The sequence below is a fragment of the Panthera uncia genome (genome assembly GCF_023721935.1).
Source record: "Panthera uncia isolate 11264 chromosome D3 unlocalized genomic scaffold, Puncia_PCG_1.0 HiC_scaffold_8, whole genome shotgun sequence".
Taxonomy (NCBI): domain Eukaryota; kingdom Metazoa; phylum Chordata; class Mammalia; order Carnivora; family Felidae; genus Panthera; species Panthera uncia.
This window is the reverse complement of record NW_026057586.1, coordinates 45,301,807-45,329,162: the sequence shown is the minus strand read 5'-3', so window position 1 is coordinate 45,329,162 and position 27,356 is coordinate 45,301,807. Positions and strand designations below refer to the sequence as shown.

Genomic DNA, 27,356 nt, shown 5'->3' with positions numbered 1-27,356 from the left:
CTACAGGACCTTACATTAGACTACAGGCTTTGATGCCATCACAAAAAGCTTAGTGAGACAGAAAGGTTAATTCTCTCGTGTCAGAGTCCACACCAATAGGCAATAGAATGGGCTTCATGAGGCCATTCAGGGGATTTCTGTTGTGCTACCAGATTATTTTTCTTACCTGTAAGGCCAAAACTCCCCACTAATAGGTCACGTTCCAGCCTTTCCGAAATGGGAAAGAGAAAATGGAGCGCATTTTTAACGATGTGACCTAGAAGCTGAACACATCACTCCACCTCACATTCCACTGGCTGAACTTACAGTCACTGTCCATACCTAGTTGCAATGGAAGCTACTAAATGCAGTCACTGGGCAGGTAGTTATGTACCCACCCAAAACTTGGGGATTACTTTTTTTAAGAGAGAGAAGAGTATTAGGGAATAAGCCATATTCTCTAATACAGATCAAAAATGGTAAAAGCCTCTGAGAATATTCAGGATTTTTTATTCACCTATTTTAACATTAAATAATTATTTTTAATGCACTGTTTCATGAGAAACTTCTTGGTAGGTTATCACAGTTAAACATTATAGCCTAAACAAATGTATCATTCACGTATCTAAGGTCTTAAACTATAGATCTCTATCAGGAAAAAGACAAAATACAAAATATACACGTTTATCCACATATGTACAAGTATATAACCCACACATACACACATCTTTATGCCTGTGCACAATGTATATACATTACATAAATGTGTGTATATATAATATCCTCCCTTCATTATCAAAAGTTTCCCAGATTAAGTAATAAATTGTATGATCACCCTATGTATACGTCTTTATTGAGTTAATGAAAATTATATTGCATTGTCTATTTCTGGGAGTTGGGGTTTTAAAAATAAACGAGATTTTATAGTGATTTCTTTTTTGAAATACTGAAATACTTTGGGGCAGCTATGAAGGTAATTAATGAGTAGGGTACAAAAAACCTTGAAAACTTCCAACAAGCAAAATTCTCCAAGAGGTTCTAGTCATTCTATATAAAATCACATTTCAGTAACTCTCTTGCTGTTAAGAAGCCAGTTGTTGTTATGCTCTTGCAGTTAACTCTTATCCAATAAAACATAGCTTGCTAGGGGGGAAGAACCCACAACTTTGTGCCAATGAAAATGTACTTAAGTGAATCTAACTAGTCTTTGAAATGGCATTAAATCAAACATGGCTTAGTTATAATTAGTGTTTAAGGAAATAGAATATGGTGACATCTCAAATCAGTTGGTTTATTCGATACATAACGTTAAAATGACCAGTTATCCACAGAGAAAAAAATGAAAGCTCTAAACTTCACAATGTACAATCAATTTTTGAAAATCAGAAGCAAAAAATAAAACATTTTTTTTTCATAAATTTGCAAGTTAGGGAGGTTGCAAGAAGCTATGAAATTGAATATGTAAAATCTTAAACCTTTAAGACAGTGAAAGACATCATAACCTAAGTTAAAAAATAATGAACAGGAGGGGCACCTGGGTGGCTCAGTCAGTTAAGAGTCCGACTTTGGCTCAGGTCATGATCTTGCAGTTCATGAGTTCAAGCCCCACGTCACACTCTGTGCTGACAGCTCAGAGCCTGGAGCCTGTTTCAGATTCTGTGTCTCGCTCTATCTCTGCCCCCTCCCTGCTCATGCTTTGTCTCTCTCTCTCTTTCAAAAATAAATCATAAAACATTAAAAAAATTTTTTTAAATAATGAACAGCCTGAAGACGTGTAATATATAGAAGACATAGGATTAATATACTGGATAGAGAGCTATATATAATTATACTTATTGGTGCACATGTGTTTATATTATTTCCTCTCTCTTACACAATAAACATCCCAATAGAAAAATGAAGAAGGGACATTAAGAAGCATTTCACAGCACAAAATAATAAAGTGTCTTTAAGCATTTGAAAAGATACTCAAACTTAACAAATAAACCAGATGGAATTCAAATTAGATCCTGAGATAACACTTTTTTAATTTTTAATGATTATTTATTTTTGAGACAATGCGAGAGACAGAGTGCAAGCAGTGGAGGGGCAGACAGAGAGAGACAAGGAATCTGAAGTGGCCTCTAGGCTCTGAGCTGTCAGCCCAGAGCCCGATGCGGGGCTCGAACTCATGAAACGTGAGATCATGACCTGAGCCAAAGTCGGACGCTTAACTGACTGAGCCACTCAGGCACGCCCCGAGATAACACTTTTTAAAGCCTATTAAAATTGTAAAAATTAATAAGGCTAATAATCTGTTGCTGGCAAGGCTATCTCTTTTAGGAGGACACTTTTTAAAATGTACATAGCCTTACACCTAACATATTCAAAATCTACCATATAGAAATATCTCAATAAACATACAGAAAACCAAAACCCAAACCCTTACCAGATCGATTATGAAAGCTTTGTTTTCCTAATAGTTAAAAATTAGGCACAACACAGAATAGGAAGCATTTGAGATATTTCTAAAACTATTTTAAAAAAGGAAGTTACAATATAGTATAGGTAGTATATAATTCCATTTTTTGTTGAAAGAGACAAAACAATTAACAGATGTTGGCTTATGCGTGTATAATCAAGCTGGAAGAAATATATCAAACTTTTTATAGCTATTACCTTTAAAAGATTAAATTATGGAGCATGTTTACTTTTTGTGTAATCTATTTTTGCTGACTTAATTATTTAACGTAATTTTTTATTAAAAAATTTTATTTTTTAAGTGTTTATTTATGTTTGAGAAAGATATATAGCTCCATATCCAAATATTAATCCTATGTCTTCTATATATTACACATCTTCAGTCTTTTTTTAACTTAGGTTATGATGTCTTTCACTGTATTAAAGGTTTAAGATTTTACATATTCAATTTCATAGCTTCTTGCAACTTCCCTAACTTGCAAATTTATTTTAAAAATGTGAGTTTTTTTGCTTCTGTTTTTCTAAAATTGACTGAACACTGTAAGGTTTAGAGCTTTCATTTTTTTTTTTTATAGTGGGGGAGAAAGAGTGTGGGGGAGGGCCAGAGAGAGAGGGAGACACCAAATCCAAAACAGGATCCAGGCTCTGAGCTGTCAGCACAGAGCCCAATGTGGGGCTCGAATCCACAATCCATGAGATCATGACCTGAGCTGGTCAGGCTCAGGCACCCCACAAATGATTTTTTTAAATGAAAGAAAAAGCAGTGATTTATTAATACAAGTTTTGAGACGGTTTCTAATTAATAGTGAAATTAAAAAATTTCAAGAGCAGGAAGAATTCTAGTAGCAAGGTGTTTTTAAAAGAGTACAGTTGACCCTTGAACAACAAAGGGGTTAAGGGCACCAACCCCCTAACATAGTCAAAGATCCATGTATAACTTTTGACTCACCAACAACTTAACTACTAATAGCCTACTGTTGACCAGAAGCCTTACCAATAACATGAACAGTTGACTATATTTTGTGTATGTATTATATACTATATTCTTACAATAAAGGAAGCTAGAGAAAATGTTAAGAAAATCATAAAGAAAATAGATTTATAGCATGATAATGTATCTATCAAAAGAATCCACATGTAAGTGGATGGACTCATGCAGTTGTTCAAACCCATGTTGCTCAAGGGTGAGCTGTTCCTTATTTAGAGGTACTTAGTGAAATAATTCAAGGATGTAGTATTTGCTTCCATTTCTGAGTTGAAGTAGAGACAACACAAGATTAGCCATGGCTTCCTAAGTTAGCCAGTAACCTACGTTAAGTCACTGGTCCATGGGGCTTGTCATAACATACTCTCTACTTTGGCATATGTTTGCATATTCCATTAAAAAAGTTAAAAACATGTGCCAAAAACAATGTACCATCACAACTCTACAGAATAATAAGATATTCTTAAACAACTAAACTAGCAAAACTGAATATTATTAAATGTTGATCAATGATCACCATGCTCTTTACTTAGCAAAATTTTGTTTCTAGAATTTTATAGGATGGTATGATATTTCTTCATTATAATACATTTTGCTAAAATAATAACTTCAGCTTTAGGGAATATAGTCTATATGGAGATGTCAAGTTTGGTAGAAAGCTCCTGGTAAAGTTACTCTTTAAGAAGAGTAGGCATCGAAGGAGTACGGTAATTTTTGTCACCACCAATTAAAAACTTTTATGAAATAGGACTGTTATAAAACAATTAAACCTTGCAAATGCACTAGTCTCTAGGAAGAAAGTCCTGGAGGAAATTCTGCTTATTAAAATTGCAATTTTAGTTTCCATTAAAAGGAGAATAAGACAACAGAAGATGGGTTGGCAAGACAAATTATTTCTTAATGTCAGTTGAGCTTATTTCCAATGAGATAACAGATCTACACCAGGTTGGGTTCAGTACAATTTTGTCTCCTCAACTCATTTATCTAATTCAGTCATCTTGATTATAGCCTCATGGACTTCATTTTCAGAGAAAGAATTCTATAACAAACAGCCCACACAACATGCTGATTACTGAACAGTTAATTCTAATTAACTTGGGCATGGCAAGAGAATTTTGATAAAGTCCTAGAATACAAATATAGTCTGCTTATACTAGACTAACTTATATAAAAAACCCACAGCAAAGTCTCCAGACAAAACAAGAGAGTCAAAGAGATCTAATTTAAAGAAACAAATGAGAAAATTAAAATCACAAATAATTTATTCTTCCGTTAGAGTTGATACAGTTTTAAATAGCAACAAAGTACACAGTGGTGGAAAATTGGCACAGAACCTATAAGCATTTTCAATCACAATAAGGCTGTCCATGCTTTATCTGTTCAAACTTGATGTCCATTTTCTACTGACCAAGTTGAAAAAATTCTATTCTGACCTTAAAACACACACGCTCTCTCTCATACACACACAGAAACACATTAAAATTCCTTTTGATTACAGTATATTGAGAACAGTACATTTTGCTTGTTCAAATTTATGGCACCCCTTCTGTTTTGTTTCCAGTTAGAAGTGGGAAAAACCAATTCAATTATAAAGAATACATCTTATTCCCTGGGCATAGGCAACTGTGATGAAAATAGCAACTTACCTTTGGGCTAGATGTTTTCAGATTATGCTTAAATAATTGTGGTTATAAACTTCACAATGCATGATTTCCTGCCCAATGCAATATCCCTGAATTTACCTAAAATAATCAGGCACAGGACAGTCTCAAATATGATTAAATATGCCATGCTAACAAAGTGATCTAGACTGCAACCTTTATGCTTTTAATACAGATCAGAATAAACCTCATCAATAAGCATTTTCCTAAACATCTCTTTGTGTTATATGAACCAACATAAAAAAGGGAAAAACTTAAATGTGTCCTTTTATAAATGGCATTATTTCCAGTGAAGAAAGTTGAAATAAAGGTTTGTAAAGTCTTCTGAACTATTCTATTTTATAAACCAATTATCCTTCTAATGTTAAAAAATAAACTTACTGGATCAGTGTTGACTCTTCTTTGATATCATTTAAAAAATGCTTTGATATTATTCACTAAGTTCCCTGATTATTCAAAGAAAGTAAAATTAACACTTTCATTTTCAGTTATTGCTATTTTAGGAGAGAATTACCACTTCATTTACATGAAACTGCTACCTAGATTCCTCAGATCCCACATGAAGTAATTCTTATTGCCTCACATTTTAAAACTGTATTATAAATGATCTTTATAAAAAGGTTTTAATCCACAAAACTGGAAAGCTTTTAAAAAAATGTCTTTTTACTCAAAACTATCACAGTGCCCTTGATTATCTCACAGATAAAAGGGATCTGAATTTCCTCTAAAGAACTTAACAGTGGACATATGGTGTGCTTTGTCTTCTCCCTCACCTTTATCTTTTATAGTACACCATTTTGAGACCCACACAATCAAGCATCCACCATGCTCCAATCCACATCAACAGAGGATTTCTGATTCTGTCCAATGCGTAGTGTACCGCCTTGCATATTCACATGAAATAAACATAATATACAAAATATTGCTGCTGTAAAAAGTGTACATTTCCCTCATCCCCTTACAAAAGAATCTGTGGAAAAGTATTAAATTCCCTTAACCTTCATAAACATACAAAGCTGTTCACACCTTTCAGTCTGTAACAGTCCATTTGAAACACAGTTCCCAAATCATTGCAAATTGGTTATGTCATTGTATTTTCTGTCCAATGTTGCCATCTAGAGTAGAAATGTGAAATCAAGAGTATTTTTTAGCTACTAAAGCCTTGTTACAACTAAGCCACAAAGGCTGCTTACTGATGAAACAGCCACTTATCCACAAGGTTTTTCCAAAAACTAGATGGAATGGAAGGATCTCTTCACACAGAGGTGTCCACAGTGCTGAGGTGACAATATGGCTGCTAATAGATACTGGCTATTGGAATGTAAGTACTTTTTCACTGCTGGTAATTTCCATACTGTCCCTAAAAGATAAATTTAAAAATGCAATTAGATAATGATTTGACCATAATTTGACCATAACAGTTTAGCATAGAAAATTATAAATAAATCTTAACACTGTCATACTACAAAAGCAACTTTATCAACAACAAACAGAAATTGTTATATATTCAGTACACAGTATCTCTGTAATTGCTCCTGATATTACATTCAATTGTAAATGGATTTCAGAGTCTTTGAACCTAGAATAGTACCTGTCACATAGTAGGAATTTAAATGTTTAGTGAATTTTGTTGGAACTCTACTGAGCAAGAATGAATGAGGAGTTCTGGTTCTGAATCCTGGTGTGGTTATGTATTGTGTATTAATTATGTGTTAGTGTAACAACTTTGTGACTGTTTACCTTACTATAATTACTATTATGAATTAACATCAATGGCACCTGTAATAAGTAGCAGGGATGGAAAGGCACCTGGGAGATAAAGAGAAAAGAACCTTCCATCCATACTGAAGAAGCTTGGCTTTTCCCTGAGGCCAACAAAATGTCAGCAAAGGCATTCAGACAGGCAGCTGGTACATAAAGTCAAGAGAAGTGTGTTTCATTTTTTTTTTAATTTTTTTAATGTTTGTTTATTTTTGAGAGACAGAGAGTAGGGGTGGGGGAGGGACAGAGAGAGAGGGAGACACAGAATTAGAAGCAGGCTCCAGGCTCTGAGCTGTCAGCACAGAGCCTGACACAGGGCTCAAACTCACACAACAGTGAGATCATGACCTGAGCCAAAGACAGACGCTTAACCGATTGAGCCACCTAGGTGCCCCTTGATTTTGTTGCTTTTAATAAGGTAAACTTGAGCCTGTGGGCTGACAGGACAGAAGAGAAAAAAGAGTACAGATAAAAAGAAGTGATAAATGAGGTAGAATTCTACAAGGGAGGTAAAAAAACATGGTAGGGTTAGATTTTGGAGAAGAGAAGGAACATCTCCTCCTTGAAAAGGAAGAAGAAAGGTAGAAGAGAACCTACTTTAAAAAGATTTATTAACTGTGTTTGAAAGAGATGCTCATAAAAGCACCTATTCTCCAAAAACAGTACTCATAGGAAGCACATAATCAGCTAATTGTTTCCTTTGGCTAAATTTCCCCTTCCAAGTCACATTATTTTATTTCAAGAAAGATTCTAGGGGCTCAGTCTGACTCTTGATTTCAGCTCAGGTCATGATCTCACGGTTTCAAGAGACAGAGCCCCGTGTCAGGCTCCGTGCGCTGACAGCTCAGAGCCTGCTTAGGATTCTCGCTCTCCTTTTCTCTCTGTCCCTCTCCCACTCATGCTGCTCTCTCTCAAAATAAATAAATTAAAAATGGATGGAACTAGAGGGTGTTATGCTAAGCAAACTTAGGGGAAGACAAATATCCTATGACTTCACTCGTACGTAGAATGTAAGATACCAAACACAAGGGAAGGGAAGCAAAATATAATGTATATAAAATACAATATAAAAACAGGGACAAAACATAAGAGACTCTTAAATACAGAGAACAAACTGAGGGTTTCTGGAGGGGTTGTGGGTAGGGGGATGGGCTAAATGGGTGAGGGGCATTAAAGAAGACACTTGCTTGGATGAGCACTGGGTATTACATAGGGGATGAATCACTGGAATCTACTCCTGAAATCATTATTGTACTATATGCTAACTTGGATGTAAATTAAAAAAAATAAAAAATAAATAAAATGTTTTTAAAAAATTTAAAAAAAGAGAATGTATTCTAGAATTAAACTACTTCTATACCTTAGGATAGTACCCTAAAAGTTTATGTTTCTAAAGAAGAAGATATATTTGAAAATCTCTTGAATGCCACTCTGTATCTAATGGAATCATGCACTATAAAGAGAGTTAAGTATTTTAAAAATATTAATGTACTTCCTATAGTTATATTCAGCAAAATTTAAAGTTAGTGCTCATCTTGAAATATTTATGGGTAGACTATCAAATCTAGAATTTGTTTCAAAATACTCTTAAAAGAGGGGCGCCTGGGTGGCTCAGTCAGTTAAGCGTCCAACTTCGGTTCAGGTCATGATCTCACGGTCCGTGAGTTCGAGCCCCGCATTGGGGTCTGTGCTGACAGCTCAGAGTCTGGAGCCTGTTTCAGATTCTGTGTCTCCCTCTCTCTCGCCACCCCCCCCCCCCGCCCCCCGGTTCATGCACTGTCTCTCTCTGTCTCAAAAATAAATAAACGTTTAAAAAAAAAAATTAAAAAAAAAAAAAAACTCTTAAAAGAAAAAGGTAGCATGGGAGGTATAAAAAGCAACATTAGCAAAATGTTGATAATTTCTGAAATTGGTTGGTAGGTATACAGGGATCCATGATATCCTCTCTTTTGTATTTGTATAAAGATTCCTATAATACAAAGTTTAGAACAAGAACTAGGCAGTCAATGCTTAGCATCTAGGAACGTCTTATTCAATTGCTTAACTCAGCATAGTATTTAGATAATCTAAGTCCCAACTCCATTGTTAACTTTCTGAGTCTAAAAATGCTCTTTGAGACTCAGTTTCTTCACTTAAAATGTAAGACTACTAACATCTCCATCTCTAGATCTTAATTTTCTTTCCATTCATGGTGACATTAATTCCTACCTCATCAGTTTGTTAGGGTACTTAAATAAGAGAGGACATTTTAAAAATTATAAGGTATCATAAATAAGCAAGCCTCAATGCTGGAGGGAAGAGCTCCCCTAGTCAATGTGTGTAATGAAGTATTAATGATGAAAGTGATTACACATATTATGAATCATGTGAAAGCAGAAGAGAGGTTAAGAACTTATATATAAGTTCTTATATATAAGCTATATAAATATAAGCTATAATTTATCTACTATATTATGAATTACTTGACAGTAGTGAGGTCTTAGCCATCCTTATACCCCAAGTACTGAAGAGTGCCTGACACTAATTTATAAGACTTCTTCAATAATGTATGCCAAATACTTTATTCAACCAATTACAAACATTCACTGAGCAACTATTATATGCTCATCACCATAATAAATTTGAAAAACAGGGAAGGTAAAACTTAGAAATAAATAAAGTACAAGGATAGAAGTTCTACAGAGTTCAGAAACGAAAAGATTAGGGGCGCCTGGGTGGCTCAGCTGGTTAAACATCCAACTCTTGATTTCAGCTCAGGTCATGATCTCACAGTTTGTGAGTTCAAGCCCTGCATCCGGCTCTGTGCTGACGCGCGGAGCCTGCTTGGGATTATCCTCTCTCTCCCTCTCTCTCTCTCTCTGCCCCTCCTCCACTCATGTTCTCTCTCTCAAAATAAAGAAACTAAAAGAAAAAAAAGAAATGAAAAGGTTAACACAGCTAAAATAATTAGAAAAACATTTCAGAGAATGTAGAAACGTTAAGAAAATAGTAAAAATATGAATAGCAGAGAAAAGAAAAAGGGGTATTTCAAATAAAGGAGTAGCTAAAGCAAAGGTATGATGGAAAAATGGGTAAAGAATGCTGAGGCAAGTAGGGAGTAAAAAAGGAATATACAATAATGAGAAGCAGAAGCTAGTAATTACTTGGTAATACAGAACCTGGAGTAACAGAAATAAGTCTGGCTAATATTAATAATAGCTAACTCTTAATATATCTCAATAACTAACACCTTATACACACCTTGGTGTGCCAGACACTAATAAATGCTTTGTGTCCATCTATAACCTATACAGTAAATATTATCTCCACTTTATAAATGAAGAAGTTGCACTGAGAAATTAAGTAAGTTGACCCACACTTGATCCCACTGCTGGGATCAAATGAAACCACAAGCAAGGCCAAAAAAGTATACTGTGTATCTGCAACCATTAGCAAATTCTAGGGTTAAAAGTATGGGTTTGGGAGCCAGAAACCAATTTCCACTACTTAACATGAACTAGGATGAACTCCACTACTTAACGGCTTCTTGCCCTTGAGAAAGTTACCTATCCTCCTTTCCTCGATTTTCTCACCTGACAAGGAAGAGTGATCATACTCTCCACCTGAAAAAGTTATTACAGAAGAAAAACCTGAAAATGCTCTTTGGATTACTCAAGAACTGACATTGCTGGAGACAGCTTATGAAAGCGAGTTCTAGTCAGTACAGGTTCTGGTCACTCAGAATTTGCCACCCAGCTGTACCACTTCTTGGCTCTGTCATCTTGGGTAAGTCACTACAACTCTCTAAACCTCAGTTTCTCTATGTCTGCTTTTTCAAATTTTTTTTTTTTTAATTACAAAATTCCTCTGATTAGAGTGTAAAGAAATAATGAGAAAGAAAGACAACAGAGTGGAAGGATCCTGCCGTGATGAAGGTAGATGTTGATGGTCTCAACTAAGATAAGGCAGTGGTTACAGAGAACTGGATGGATTTAAGGATGTATTAGGAAGGAGGATTAACAAGATTCTGTCATGTATAAGATGGAGAGAGGGAGGAAGACTTAAATATCAAATATGGCACCTGGCATTCTAACTTAATAATACCTCTCTTCTTTGATAGAGAATATAGAAAGGAGGAGTTAAGTTTGGGTAGAAAAATTATGAATTTGTTTTGGTTATGCTACATTGATATACTTATGATACATCTAAGTGGAGATGTCCAGTAGGCATCTGATTTTGAGAAGCAAGAGTCAGACTGGAAATAGAGATCTAGTAGTCAACAGCATGGTAAACTGAAACCATGTGAGTAAATGAGATTATCTAGGGAGAGTATATTGAATGAAGAGTCTCTAGGCTAGAAACCTGAACAATACCAATCATCTTTAAATTTCTTCCTTTTAAATGTTTTTGAATGCTTATTTATTTTTGAGAGAGGGAGAGTGACAAACAAGAGTGTGAGCAGGGCAGGGACAGAGAGAGAGGGAGACACAGAATCTGAAGTAGGCTCCAGGCTCCGAGCTGTCAGTACAGAGCCCAATGCAGGGCTCAAATCCACAAATGGTGAGATCATAACCTGAGCTGAAGTTGGGACGCTCAACCGACTGAGCCACCCAGGTGCCCCAAAATTTCTTTTATTCATCTAATCAAATAAGTCTTAAAATTATTCTGTCACAGTACTTTTTAGGGATCCCTCCCTCTTCTCTCTCTCTTTCCTTCCATTCCTTTCTTTCAGTAGGCTTCACGCCCAGCAAGGAGTCCAACACAGGGCTTAATAAACTCATGACCCTGAGACCAAGAGTGCGATCCTTAATCCACTGAGCCACCCAGGCGCTCTCTTTCTGTATTCTTATGATCACCATCCATGTTTAGGAAGTAAAGGCCTTATTTATTCACTTACTTATACTTTATTTATCAGTATCTACTGACTACTTGAGATGTTCTACTAGGTGATGGAAAGTCAAAAGTGATAAAAAATAGACATGGTGCTGTCTTTAAAGGACTGACATTCTAGGGGAAGGGAGCATGAAATATGTAATATATAATCTGTCAATGGAGATATATGCTATGTTGAAAAATTTAAACATATAACATAATTAATGAAACTTCCCGACTAAAATGAGGAACAAGGCAAGGATGTCCCCTCTCACCACACTTTTACACCACTATACTGGAATTCCTGGGTTATGCAATAAGGGAAAGAAATAAAGATATGCAGATGACATGATCATCTAAGTAGAAAACCCCAAAGAATCGACAAAAAAAAATCTTCTGAAACTAATAAGCAAGGATCACAGGATACAAGGTTAATATATAAAAATCAATCATTTACCTATATACCAGCAATGAACAAGTGGAATTTGAAATTAAAAACAGTACCATTTATGTCAGCACCCCCAAAAATGAAAATCAGATACAAATCTAACAAAATATGTATAAGATACATATGAGGTAAACTAAGAAAGTGATGCAAAAAATAAAAAAAAAACTAATGAAGAAATGTCCCACATTTATGGATAGGAAAATCAATATTATTAAAATGTCAATTCTTCCTCACTTGATCTAAAGATTCAACAAAATCCCAATCAAAATTCCAGTGTTATTTGTGGTTACTGACACATTGATCCTAACGTTTACAGTACAAGAAGTATAAGACCCAGAAAAGGAAACAGCCACACAGTATTGAAGAAGAACAAAGCCAGAGGACTGATACTTCCGACTTCAAGACTTACTATAAAGTCACAGCAACCAAAACAGTGTGGTATTGGTGAAAGAACAGAAAAGTAGATCAATGAAACATTACAGAGAGCCCAGATATCAACCCATATAAATAAACTGATCTTTGACAAAGAAGCAAAGGTAATACAATGGAGCAAAGATAGTCTTTTCAACAGTGTTAGAATAACTGGACATCCACGTGCATGACTCAAGACACAGATCTTACACCCTTCACAAAAATGAACTCAAATTGGATCCTAGACCTAAATGTAAAATACAAAAGAGTAAAACTCCTAGAAGATAACATAGATGAAAACTTAGATGACTCTGGAATTTGGTAATGACTTTTCAGATACAACACCGAAGGCACAATCCATGAAAAAAATAACTGGTAAGATGGACTTCATTAAAAGTAAAATATTCGACTCTACAGAAGACAGAGCAAGAGAATGAGAAGGCAAGCCATGAAGACAATACAATATTTGCAAATGACACATCTAACAAGGACTGTTCCCCAAAATATACAAAGAATTCTTAAAATTCAACAATAAGAAAACAAACAACCCAATTAAAAAATGGTCCAAGACCTGAACTGACACCTGACTAAAGATATAAAGGTGGCAAATAAGTGGATACGAAAAGATGTGCACATCATGTCATTTACAGAAACGCAAATTCTAATAATGAGATACCACTACACACCTATTCAAATCGCCAAGATCCTGAACACTAACAACACCAAATACTGGCAAGGATGTGGAAAGACAGAAACTCTCAATAAATGCTGCTGAGAATGCAAAATGGTAGTCACTATGGAAGACAGTCTGGTAGTTTCTCACAAAACGAAAAGACTCTTACCATATAATCCAGCAACCATGCTCCTTGGTGTTTATCGAAATGAGTTGAAATTTATGCCCACACAAAAACCTGCATACGGAAGTTTACAGTTTTATTCATAATTGCCAAAATTTAGAAGCAACCAAGATGTCTCTGAGTAAATGGATGGATAAACAAACTGTGGTACACCCAGACAATGGAATATTACTCAGCCCTAAAAAGAAATATGCTGTCAAGCCACAAAAAGTCCTTAAATGCATATTATTAAGTGAAATGCCAGTGAAATGAAAAGGCTACATACTACCTGATTCCAAGTACATGACATTCTGGAAAAGGTAAAAATATGAAGAGATCACTGGTTGCCAGGGGTTAGGGAGGAAAGAGAGATGAATAGAGGGAGCAGAGGAATTTTAGGGCACTCTGTGTGATACTATAATGGTGGATATATGTCATTATACATTTATCAAAACCCATATAATGTACAACACCAAGAGTGAACTCTAACGTACACTATGGGGTTGGGGTGATAAAGATCTCTTGATGTAGGTTCACTGACTATAACAAATAGAGCACTTTGGTGTGGGATATTGACAGCAGAAGAGGCTATACATATATAGGTTATGCCCATATATGAAAACTCTCTGTACTTTCTGCTGCATTTTGTTGTGAACCTAAAACTCCTCAAAAAAAGAAAGTCTATTTAAAAAACAAATTAAAACATGGGGCGCCTGGGTGGCTAAGTCAGTTAAGTGTCCATCTCTGATGTCAGCTCAGGTCATGATCTCACAGTTCACGGGATCAAGCCCTGCATCAGGCTCTGCGCTGACAGCACAGAGCCTGCTTGGGATTCTCTCTCCCTCTCTTTCTGCCCCTCCCCAGCTCAAGCATGCACACACACGCATGCTCTTCTCTGTCTCTCAAAATAAATTTAAAACAAGAATTAAAATGTTTCCATTTTATTTAGAAATAATAAAGATCAGAGCAGAAATAAACAATATAGAATCTAAAAAAACGGTAGAGCAGATCAACGAAACCAAGAGTTGGTTTTTTGAAAAAATAAACAAAATTGACAAACCTCTAGCCAGGCTTCTCAAAAAGAACAGGGAGATGACCCAAATAGATAAAATCATGAATGAAAATGGAATTATTACAACCAATCCCTCAGAGATACAAACAATTATCAGGGAATACTATGAAAAATTATATGCCAACAAATTGGACAACCTGGAAGAAATGGACAAATTCCTAAACACCCACACTCTTCCAAAACTCAATCAGGAGGAAATAGAAAGCTTGAACAGACCCATAACCAGCGAAGAAATTGAATCGGTTATCAAAAATCTCCCAACAAATAAGAGTCCAGGACCAGATGGCTTCCCAGGGGAGTTCTACCAGACGTTTAAAGCAGAGATAATACCTATCCTTCTCAAGCTATTCCAAGAAATAGAAAGGGAAGGAAAACTTCCAGACTCATTCTATGAAGCCAGTATTACTTTGATTCCTAAACCAGACAGAGACCCAGTAAAAAAAAGAGAACTACAGGCCAATATCTCTGATGAATATGGATGCAAAAATTCTCAATAAGATACTAGCAAATCGAATTCAACAGCATATAAAAAGAATTATTCACCATGATCAAGTGGGATTCATTCCTGGGATGCAGGGCTGGTTCAACATTCGCAAATCGATCAACGTGATACATCACATTAACAAAAAAAAAGAGAAGAACCATATGATCCTGTCAATCGATGCAGAAAAGGCCTTTGACAAAATCCAGCACCCTTTCTTAATAAAAACCCTTGAGAAAGTCGGGATAGAAGGAACATACTTAAAGATCATAAAGGCCATTTATGAAAAGCCCACAGCTAACATCATCCTCAACGGGGAAAAACTGAGAGCTTTTTCCCTGAGATCAGGAACACGACAGGGATGCCCACTCTCACCGCTGTTGTTTAATATAGTGCTGGAAGTTCTAGCATCAGCAATCAGACAACAAAAGGAAATCAAAGGCATCAAAATTGGCAAAGATGAAGTCAAGCTTTCGCTTTTTGCAGATGACATGATATTATACATGGAAAATCCGATAGACTCCACCAAAAGTCTGCTAGAACTGATACATGAATTCAGCAAAGTTGCAGGATACAAAATCAATGTACAGAAATCAGTTGCATTCTTATACACTAACAATGAAGCAACAGAAAGACAAATGAAGAAACTGATCCCATTCACAATTGCACCAAGAAGCATAAAATACCTAGGAATAAATCTAACCAAAGATGTAAAAGATCTGTATGCTGAAAACTATAGAAAGCTTATGAAGGTAATTGAAGAAGATATAAAGAAATGGAAAGACATTCCCTGCTCATGGATTGGAAGAATAAATATTGTCAAAATCCCAATACTACCCAAAGCTATCTACACATTCAATGCAATCCCAATCAAAATCGCACCAGCATTCTTCTCGAAACTAGAACAAGCAATCCTAAAATTCATATGGAACCACAAAAGGCCCCGAATAGCCAAAGTAATTTTGAAGAAGAAGACCAAAGCAGGAGGCATCACAATCCCAGACTTTAGCCTCTACTACAAAGCTGTCATCATCAAGACAGCATGGTATTGGCATAAAAACAGACACATAGACCAATGGAATAGAATAGAAACCCCAGAACTAGACCCACAAACGTATGGCCAACTCATCTTTGACAAAGCAGGAAAGAACATCCAATGGAAAAAAGACAGTCTCTTTAACAAATGGTGCTGGGAGAACTGGACAGCAACATGCAGAAGATTGAAACTAGACCACTTTCTCACACCATTCACAAAAATAAACTCAAAATGGATAAAGGACCTGAATGTGAGACAGGAAACCATCAAAACCCTAGAGGAGAAAGCAGGAAAAGACCTCTCTGACCTCAGCCGTAGCAATCTCTTACTCGGCACATCCCCAAAGGCAAGGGAATTAAAAGCAAAAGTGAATTACTGGGACCATATGAAGATAAAAAGCTTCTGCACAGCAAAGGAAACAACCAACAAAACTAAAAGGCAACCCACGGAATGGGAAAAGATATTTGCAAATGACACATCGGACAAAGGGCTAGTATCCAAAATCTATAAAGAGCTCATCAAACTCCACACCCGAAAAACAAATAACCCAGTGAAGAAATGGGCAGAAAACATGAATAGACACTTCTCTAAAGAAGACATCCGGATGGCCAACAGGCACATGAAAAGATGTTCAACGTCGCTCCTTATCAGGGAAATACAAATCAAAACCACACTCAGATACCACCTCACGCCAGTCAGTGGCCAAAATGAAGAAATCAGGGGACTATAGATGCTGGAGAGGATGTGGAGAAACAGGAACCCTCTTGCACTGTTGGTGGGAATGCAAATTGGTGCAGCCGCTCTGGAAAGCGGTGTGGAGGTTCCTCAGAAAATTAAAAATAGACCTACCCTATGACCCAGCAATAGCACTGCTAGGAATTTATCCAAGGGATACAGGAGTACTGATGCATAGGGGCACCTGTACCCCAATGTTTATAGCGGCACTCTCAACAATAGCCAAATTATGGAAAGAGCCTAAATGTCCATCAACTGATGAATGGATAAAGAAATTGTGGTTTATATACACAATGGAATACTACGTGGCAATGAGAAAAAATGAAATATGGCCTTTTGTAGCAACATGGATGGAACTGGAGAGTGTTATGCTAAGTGAAATAAGCCATACAGAGAAAGACAGATACCATATGGTTTCACTCTTATGTGGATCCTGAGAAACGTAACAGAAACCCATGGGGGAGGGGAAGGAAAAAAAAAAAAAAAAGAGGTTAGAGTGGGAGAGAGCCAAAGCATAAGAGACTGTTAAAAACTGAGAACAAAATAAGGGTTGATGGGGGGTAGGAGGGAGGGCAGGGTGGGTGATGGGTATTGAGGAGGGCACCTTTTGGGATGAGCACTGGGTGTTGTATGGAAAAAAAAAAAAAAAAAAAATGTTTCCAGTCAAGATGGACCTCCAGCATGAAACAACCAAAAACCACTCAACACATATGAAATAATCCTATTCAGGACACAAAGTAACAAAGGACACCAATCTGAGAAACTAGGAACAAATGAGGTGAGCCCTCTGTATGTTTTACTGCACTGACAGTCTCTACACTGCAGTGTGTGGAGTGAAACTAAGGCTGAGTCTGAGTTAGAGAAATAAAGCTTAGAGTCTGGAAAGAGAACAGGAGCTAGAGTTCACAGGATCAAGTACCAGAAAGGAAAGAAATGCAGAGAGAGAGAATTGTGGAAATCTGAAGAGGAATTCTCTTGAGTATTCAAGCATAGTACTGATATGCAAATGTATGCAAGGAAAAATACCAACGCAAGGATTAGGGGAAACAATACTTGGCATTCATAAAGAAATAGTGCTTATTCCCACCAGCCAGAGTGAAACACCTTACAATTCAAGGGCCTGGGTGGAGTACTCAAAAAGATTTTACCTCAGTAGTAGAAATACTTAGCCCAGGACTAAACACTGCTCTGGTCCTGCCTAATAAACCTTAAAAGCAATCCTCATAAGATCAAGCTGTGTCTAAGTTACTTACCTGTATCCTAAAACAAAGCTCCAGTATATTTCTAAGAAGACATACCTTATCTATCACCCAACGAAGTAAAAGTGTTATTCACAGTTTCTGACATACAATGAAACAAAATCATGCATGCAGAGGATGAGGAAAATGACCCATAATGAGAAGGAAAAAAACAAACAATTAATCAAAAGAGACCCAGATGTTAAGAATTATCAGAGAAGGATATTAAAATAGTTATCATACTTGTATTCCATATGTTTAAAAATTTAGGCAGAGACATGGAAGATATAAAAAGGCCCTAAACTGAAATCCTATTTAAAAAACCCAACTTGAAATTCTAGAGATGAAAAATACAATGTCTGAGATGAAAAATACCCGGGAATGGATTAAAAGCAGATAAAAAAATGAATAGGAAAACATCAATGAACTTTAAGATATAGCAAGAGAAACTACCCAAAACAAAACAGAAAAAAAGGGAAAATAAAAAATAGAGGATCAGTGTACTATGGCACAACTTTAAGCAATCAAATATGCACATAATTGAAAAGGACAGAAAGGGATATAGAGGTAAGAGACAGGAAAACTACTTGGTCAGAATGTTTCCAAATTTGATCAAAACCATGAAGCCATAAATCCAAGAAGCTATATGAACCCCAAGCATAAAAAACAGATAATTTCACAAAGGGAAAATCGTAAAAAAACAGCCAAAAAAAAAAAAAAAAAAAGTACACTAACTACCAGAAAAGAAAGATAACAGCAGATGCCTCCTTGGAAATAATATAAGCAAGAAGACAGTAGAGCCACATTTTTAAAGTGCTGAAAGTAAAAAAAAAAAAAAAAAAAAAAAATCCTGTCAACCTACGATTCTATACCTAGAATAAGTATTTTCCAATAATGGAAGAGAAATAAGCACCTTCTTGAACATACATAAGCTGAAGACCTGCATTACAATAAACATTAAAACAAAGTCTTTCAGGAAAAGGAAAATGATACCAGATGGAACTATGAATCCACCATAGGAGTGAAATGAATCCACCATAGGAGTGAAGAGCACCAGACATAGTAACTACATGAGTAAATATGTAAGATTTTTTCTTATTACTGAAATATCTTTAAAGGATAACTGTTTTTAAAAAACAAAAAAAGTCCATGTACTATATAGTTTATAACATATGTACAAGTAAAATTTATAACATTAACAGAAAGTTGAAAAGGAAAAAATGAAAGTAAACTACTGAAATGGTTCATACTATACATAAGGTGGTATAACATCACTTAAAATATGTTACAAAATGGATGAACCTTAAAAACATTACGCTGAGTAAAAAGAGCTAATCACAAAACATCACATGTTGCATGATTCCATTTATGTGAAACATCCAGAATAGGAAAATCTATACAGACTGAAAGTAAACTACCTGTTTCCCAGGGCTGGGTGTTTAGAGATAAATGACTATACTGGAAAAAGAAATCCCATTTAATGGTACACTCTAAAATGTTAAGTGAATTGAAGTTCATGAATTAATCAATAAAGATGGTTTTCTGGGGAGCCTGGGTGGTTCGATTGGTTAAGAGTCTGACTCTTGGTTTTGGCTCAAGTCATAATCCCATGGTTCATGGGATTGAGTCCCACATTGGGCTATGGAATGACAGCACAGAGCCTGCTTGGGATTCTCTCCCCTCCCCCTCCTCCACTCACACTCTCAAAATAAACTTAAATAAATAAATAAATAAATAAATACATAAATAAAATCTATAAAAAATGTTTTTTAAAAGCAGAAAAAAATTGTTCAAAATAAGACAGAAAAAGAAACGGAGAATAAAGAACAATAAAAAAAAAATCAAGATGACAGATATAACCATATTCATAATTACATAAAACATAACGTTCAAAGCCCCTCCATTAAAAGGCAGAGATTGTCAGATTGGATAACAAAGAAGGACCTGACAAATGCTGCCTTCATGAAATACAACTCAAACATAAAAACACAAATATGTTCAAACAAAAGGGATAAGGAGTGCCTGCCTAGCTCAGTTGGTAGCGCATGCAACTCTTGATCTCAGGGTTGTTAAGTTCTAGCCCCATGTTGGATGTAGACATTACTTAAAAATAAAATCTTTAAAAAAGAAATTAAAGGATAAAAAAGATTTATAATTCTATCACTAATCCAAGGAAAGTTGGTGTGGCTATATTAATATCAGACAAAAAGACCACAGAGCAAAGAATACTATCAAGGATAAAGGAAGTTTTTCATAATAGTAAAAGGAGTACATTAATCAACACATAAAAATCCTAAAAATGTGTAAACCTTAAGAAGGTAGCATTCAGATATATGAAGCAGGGGCACCTGGGTGGCTCAGTCAGTTAAGCATCTGACTCTTGATTTTGACTCAGGTCAAGGTCTCAGGGTTGTGAGGTAGAGCCCTGTGTCAGGTTCCACACTGGGCGTGGAGCCTGCTTTGGATTCTCTCTCCCTCTCCTCTGCCCCTCCCCAACTCATGCTTGCTCTCTCTCTCTCAAAAAAACAAAAAACAAAAAACAAAAAAGATACATGAAGCAAAATGGAAAGAACTGCAAGGAAAAATAGACAAACACAAATTATAGCCAGAGATTTAAAATATTTTTCCCAATAACTAACAGAGTAGAAAGAAAATCAGTGAAGATATAGGGGACTTGAATAACACTATCAACCAACTTGATCTGACATTTACAGAACATCCTCACAGACCAGATTCTGGGCCATAAAGTAAGTCTCAATAAATGTGGAAGAATTCAAGTCACATTAAGTATGTTCTATTATGAGGATGGAATTAAATGAGAAATAAGTTACAGAAAAATATCTGGAAACTCTCCAAATATTTAAAAAGTAAATTATATACTTTTAAATAACACTTGGATCAAAGAAGAAATCAGAAGCAAACTCAGGAAATATTTTCAACTGACTGAAAATAAGAACATAATATACACAAATTTGTGGGCTGCAACATAAGAAATACTTAGAGGGGAATTTATAGCAATAAACATCTATATTAGGAAGTGGGGCAGTTCTTGAATCAATGAGAATTCAGCTATTACCTCAAGAAACCAGAAAAGAAGAGCAAATGAAACCCAAAGCAAGCAGAAGTAAAGAAATAATAAGAGGGCAGAAATCAAGGAAACAGAAAAACAAATGGGGGAGGGGTGGGGGGAGGGAATCTATAAAACCAAAAGCTGGCTCTCTGAGAAGATCAATAAAGTACATAAAAACTGCTAGGCAGATTAACTGGGGGAAAAAAAGAGAGAAGAGAAGATACACATTCCCAATATCAGAAATGAAAGAGGTAGTATCACTACTGATACTAGAGATACTAAAAGGATAAAAAAGAAATCAACAAAACAAATGAAATGGACAAATCCCTTAACAAATAGAAACATCTCTTCAAGAAGAAATAGATAACCTGAATACCTTATGTCTAATAAAGAAAATAAGTTTGTAATTAAAAACCTTCCTGCAAAGAAAATCCAGGTCCAAACAGCTTCACTAGTGAATTGCACCAAACATTTTAGAAGGAATAATACTGATTTCATCCACATCCTTCAAGAAAACTGAAAAGGGATCATTTCTTCCCAACTCACTTTATGAAGCCTGTGCTATTTTGATAACAAAACCAGATAAAGGCATTAAAAGAAAACTAGAGTCCAATATCCCTCATAGATGCAAAAACTGTTAACAAAATTTTAGCTGATCAGCTCTAATAACATATAAAAAGGATAATACATAGTTTATCCTAGCTACGCAAGATTGATTTAAAACTTGAAAATCAAAGAATATTATTTAACATACTAAATTTAAAAAGGAAAGCTATGATTCCTTCAAAAGATATGGAAAAATCATTTGACAAATTTCAGTATTCATTCCTGATAAAAATTCTCAGCAAACTAGGAATACAAGCAACAAGTTCTATCTGATAAAGGATATCCACACAAACCCTACACATCTCATGTAAGGCTGAAAGGCCGACTGTTAACCCCCTAAGAGCAGGAGTAAGACAAAAGATGTCCACTCTCACTATTTATATTCAACATTGTGTTAAAGGTTTTAAGGTGAGGTTAGATTAAGGGGGAGAAAAGCGGAGCATTCAGATTGTAAAGGAAAAAATAAGTCTTTTTCCACACACATGATTTCTATGTGGAAATTCTGACAATCTACAAAAAAACTACTAGAAATAATAAGTGAGTTAATATTACAGTTCTGGTAAAATATCAATATAAAAAAACAAACTGTACTTTTATACAACCAGCAATTAACAATTGTAAATTAAAATTTTAAAAAATTTACAATAGTATCAAGAATATAAAAATACCTAGAGATAAATCTGACAAGACCTATGTTAAGACCTGTATGCTGAAAACTATATAACGCTGCTGAAAAAAAAAATTTAAAGGGACATATGCCATGCTCATAGGATGGATACTCACTGACCTCATGTTAAGATACAACTCTCTGCGAATCTATATGTGTAAGGCAATTCCCATCAAAATATCTGTAGGCTTTTTGTAGAAATTGACAAGCTGATTATAAAAATCATATGGAAATGCAAAAACCCAAATGCCTAAACAATTTTGCAAAGGTTAAAGCTGAAAAACTAACAACACCCGATTTCAAAACTTACTGTAAAACTATAGTAATAAAGACAGCATGGTATTGACATAAAGACAGAGAAATAGGTCAGTCCAGAAATAGACATATTTATGATTTTCAGCAAAGGTTCAAAGACAACTCAGTGAAGAAAGGTTAATCTTTTCAACAAATAGTGCTGAGAAAATTAGCTATCCATTTGAAAAAATAAGATGCAAACTTCAATTCGTGCTTCATAGAAAAATTAACTCAAAATGGATTATAGACTTAAATGTAAAGCCTAAAAATATAAGGCTTCTAGGGATGCCTGGGTGGCTCAATGGGTTAAGCACCCAACTCTTGATTGCAGCTCAGGTCCTGATCTGTGAGATCAAGTTCCATGTTGGACTCTGCGCTGACAGTGCAGACAGAGCCTGCTTGGGATTCTCTCTCTCCCTCTCTCTCTGCCCCTCCCCTGCTCATGTTCCCCCCTGCCCCTGCCAAAAATAAAGTATAAAATTAAATTAAATTTTTAAAAAATATAAGGCTTCTAGAAGAAAGCATTAAGAGAAAATATTTGTGACTCTGGGTTAAGTGAAGATTTCCCACACATAAAACCAAAAGCATGATCCATAAAAGACAAAGTTGATAAATTCGACTTCATAAAAATGTTAAAGTTCCTGTCTTCAAAAAACAATGTTGAAACAATGAAAAGAGAAGCAACAGACTGGAGAAAAATATTTGCAAATTATGTATCTGATAAAGGATTTGTATGTACAATATACAGAGACCTCTCAATATTCAATAAGAAAATAAGGGACTGAATTTTTTTTTAATAAGCAAAAGATTTGAACAGATATTTCAGAGAAGATACATAGATGGAAAAATAAGCACATGAGAAGATAAGTCATTACCACTTGTCCTTTAGGACATGAAAATGAAAAGCACAATAAACTATCACCAGACATACACCAGAATAGGTAAAATTGAAAAGACTGACTCACTGACAAGTATCAAATTGTGTACTTTTAATATATGCAGTTTATGGAATGTCAATAATACTTCAAAAAAGTTGTTTAAATACAGAAGGGTAGGAAAATACAGTAGTCCCCCCTTACCCACAGTTTTGCTTTCTACAATTTCAGTGACCTGTGGTCAACTGCGGTTCAGTACCAGATGATCCTCCTGACATATTGTCAGGTCAATAGCAGCCCAACACCATGTCACATGCATACATCACCACCTCACTTCACCTTATCGTGTAGGCATTTTATCAGCTCACATCATCACAAGGGTGAGTACAGTACAATAAGATATTTTGAGAGAGAAAGACCATATTTGTATAACTTTTATTACAGTATATTGTTACAATTATTTTTCTATTCTTTACTGTTAATCTCTTCCTGTGCCTAATTTAAAATTATACTTTACCATAGGTGTATTTACATAGGTAAAACATAGTATATACAGGGTTCAGTACTATCTGTGGTTTTTAAGAGTCTTAGAACGTATCCTCTGTGGATAAAGGTGGGCTACTATAAAGTGAGGCAATGCAAGATGTTACTGTTTTACATAGGTAGAAGGACTTCTTGATATGATACGGTGACAGAACAGAGCAGAGATTTGAAGAAAGGGAGGAAGCCAACTATACGTCTCGGGGAAGAGTTCTGGCAATAAAGGGTGCAGCAAATACAAAGGTTCTGAGGTAGAAATATGCTTGATGTGTTTAAGGAACAGTAAAGTGACTGAAGCAAAGTGAATGAGGGCAGCTATAAATACAGAGATGAAGTGAGGGGTGCCTGAGTGGCTCAGTCGATTAAGCGTCCAACTTTGGCTCAGATCATGATCTCAAAGCTCATTGAGCTTGAGCCCCACATCGGTTTCTGTGCTGACAGCTCAGAGCCTGGAGCCTGCTTCAGATTCTGTGCCTCCTTCTCTCTCTCTGCCCCTCCCCCTCTTGTGTGCTCGCTCTTTCTCTCTCTCTCTCAAAAATAAATAAATAAACATTAAAAAAATTCTAAAAATACAGAGATGAAGTGGTGGCACAGGTAGTGGGGGCACAAGTCATGCAGGACTTTGTAGGTTATTCTAAGGTCTTGCTTTTACTTTAAGTAAGACTGAAGTCACCACAGGGCTTTGAGCAGTGGGGTGGCATAATCTAATGTTTTTAAAAGATCATTCTGGGTCCTATGTGGAGCATATCCTATAGCAGAGCTAGGACAAAAGCAGAAGACCAGTTCAGGTGAATGACAGTCGTAACTCTGACTTGGGTAAGAGCAGAAGGTTGTAAAAATGGCCAGATACTGGATATATTTTGAAGGGAGAGGTGATGAAATTTGCTGGTTGAGAAGATGCTTGATTTGCAAAAAAGAGGGGAGCCAAGATGACTCCAGGTTCTTGGCCTGAGGAACTGAAAGAATCAAGCTGCTGTTTAGTGATATGGGAAGAAATGATGGAGAAACAACAGCCCCTAGCAAGGCTTGTCTCTCAATTTCCCCCCTTTGAATTCACTGTGCACACCGCTAGAATAGTCATCTGCCTAAACCACCACTATAATTATATTACTATTGGATTTAAGAATCTGTATTAGTTTTCTGTTCCCTTCATTATCTTGAAGAGGTGAACTACTTTACCTAAAATGAAAAGACCAACAAGTGTTTGGATTGGGGGATACAGATAAGGTGAAATCTCTGATAAATATGGGCAGACTACTAACACTGAAGTAGCTAAAATGGTCCCCTCTTCATAGCCGTTTCTAATGGGGAAGGAGATGTGGCTGGCATCTAGCCAAACGTCATGGGTCTTTTTCTATAGTACCATCCCAAATTCCTAGGAACTTTATGGAGTGGAATAATTATAATGAAAGAGGTAGTGTATCACATATCTATCATATATGCTATATATCACAACACATAATCTTTCACATATCATGTTCACCAAGTGCCAGGCACAGCTAATATATTATATACATCATTTAAAATGTCTTATAAAGGCTTCAAATGATGTCAGGATAAAGTCCAAGTCCTGTAACATGGCTTGTGAGAGTCTTCCCAATCTAAACCTAACTTCTCTCTCCAATCTTGCCTCTCCCTCCCCATGCTTCTGCTTTACTCAACCACACCCCTTAACACTAGTAGTCCTTTGTGAATGCACCTTTTTCTGACTAGAATACACTTCCCTCTTCTATGTCTACTTGTCTAATACCTACTCGTCCTTGGGCCCTCACACTATTATAATACTTCCCAAAGAACATTTTTTCTGTGATCTAGATTAGTATCCCCCTTCCACAAAAGTCTTGACTTTAAGGACTTCTCACACTATATTATATCACCTGTTTATTCTTCTGGATCTCACCTAGATTTATCTAGATTTAAGTTCATAAAGGTAGAGTTTATGTCTATCTTTATTTCCCAATGTACCCCGATCGTAGATACTTGGCATATAAATGTTGCTCAAGAAACATTTACTTAATGACTGATGTTAAGTTTAGGGGATTTAGAAATACGTCATTTAGAGAGAAAACAGTTAGTTTAGTGCACAACATGCTGAAGTTGATGGCAATGGCAAGACATCCAAATAGAGATATTCTGTACAAGTTGAAAAAATGGAGCTGAAGTTGGTTTGCAGAGGGTGGGCTAAGGATACTGAAAATATAAGACAGGGTGAGTAGAGAGACCAAGAAAAACACTGAGCCAAACATTTTTACTTAAAAGAAAGACAAGAAACAAGTGAGACAAGAAAATGAAACAATAAAGAAGGAATCACTAGAAATCTAAGAGAAGTAAAGAAGCACAGTAATTAGAAGCAAAGAAGACCATTCAGGAATGAAAATAGGAACATGTGTCAAATGTGTCAAAAGTGAAGGCAAGAGGGGCACCTGGGTGGCTCAGTTGGTTGAGGGTCCAACTCTTATTTTTGGCTCAGGTCATGATCTCACGGTCGTGGGATTGAGCCCCGCATGGGGCTCCACACTGAGGGTGGAGCCTGCTCGGGATCCTCTCTCTCCCTCTCCCTGTGCCTCACCTGCTCGTGCACAGGCACTCTCTCTCTCAAAATAAACAATAAACATCCAAAAGTGAAGTTAGAGAGACCAAAATAGCTAGCTGTTCCACCAGCCGTAGGGAGCATAGGACCTAAAATAGTGCCCAGCACATGAAGATAATTAATAAACATTTGTTGACTGAAAGAATAAATGATCAGAAGCTCATTTTTTAAAAAGTTAACTTGTGGGGGTGCTTGGGTGGCTCAGTCAGTGGAGCATGGGACTCTTTGATCTTAGGGTCGTGAGTTCAAGCCCCACATCAGGCGTGGAGCCTACTTCAAAATATCAATCAATCAATTAATTAATTATAAATAGATAAAAATTAAAAAGTTAACTTGTGGATTAGAATGAGCCTAAACCTTGTGCTCAGGAATCTTGCCCTTAAGCACTCATTAGCCAAGACTTTTTTTACTTTAAAATCTAAATAAAATTTCTGCCTAACCCTTTGATTAATAGTGTTTTTTTAAATATATTACTCATTTGTCCTTACCCTTTTAAGTCTCTTTTATCTCTTTTATCACTTAAATAGGAAGTGTCAGTACAAGGGGTTGTAGGCTTGAGAGAGCACTGATAAAAAAATTGCTCATACCTCAAGTTCTGATTAGTACTGCACTGTGTTGTTCCTCAAACCAGATCACCAACACTGGCCCTGGAACCATAACTTACAAAAAAAAATAAGTTGTTTTAGGTAGCTTAAGTAGTGAGCAGACCAGATTTTCCTCACTAGAAGGTCATTAGACAAATCTGAAATCAATCTAAGGA

The 27,356-nt window shown here is 36.0% G+C and overlaps 1 protein-coding gene across 1 annotated transcript in view; it reads right to left on the bottom strand.

The window, feature by feature from the left end:
- Nucleotides 1-4,668: 4,668 nt before the first annotated feature.
- Nucleotides 4,669-27,356, bottom strand: part of SS18 (SS18 subunit of BAF chromatin remodeling complex) — a 92,388-nt gene continuing 69,700 nt past the window's right edge. Inside the window, exon 11 of the mRNA XM_049620322.1 lies at nt 4,669-6,445. Within this exon, the coding sequence (XP_049476279.1) occupies nt 6,419-6,445 (27 nt within the window). The 3' untranslated portion in view covers nt 4,669-6,418. The remainder of the gene's footprint in view (nt 6,446-27,356) is intronic.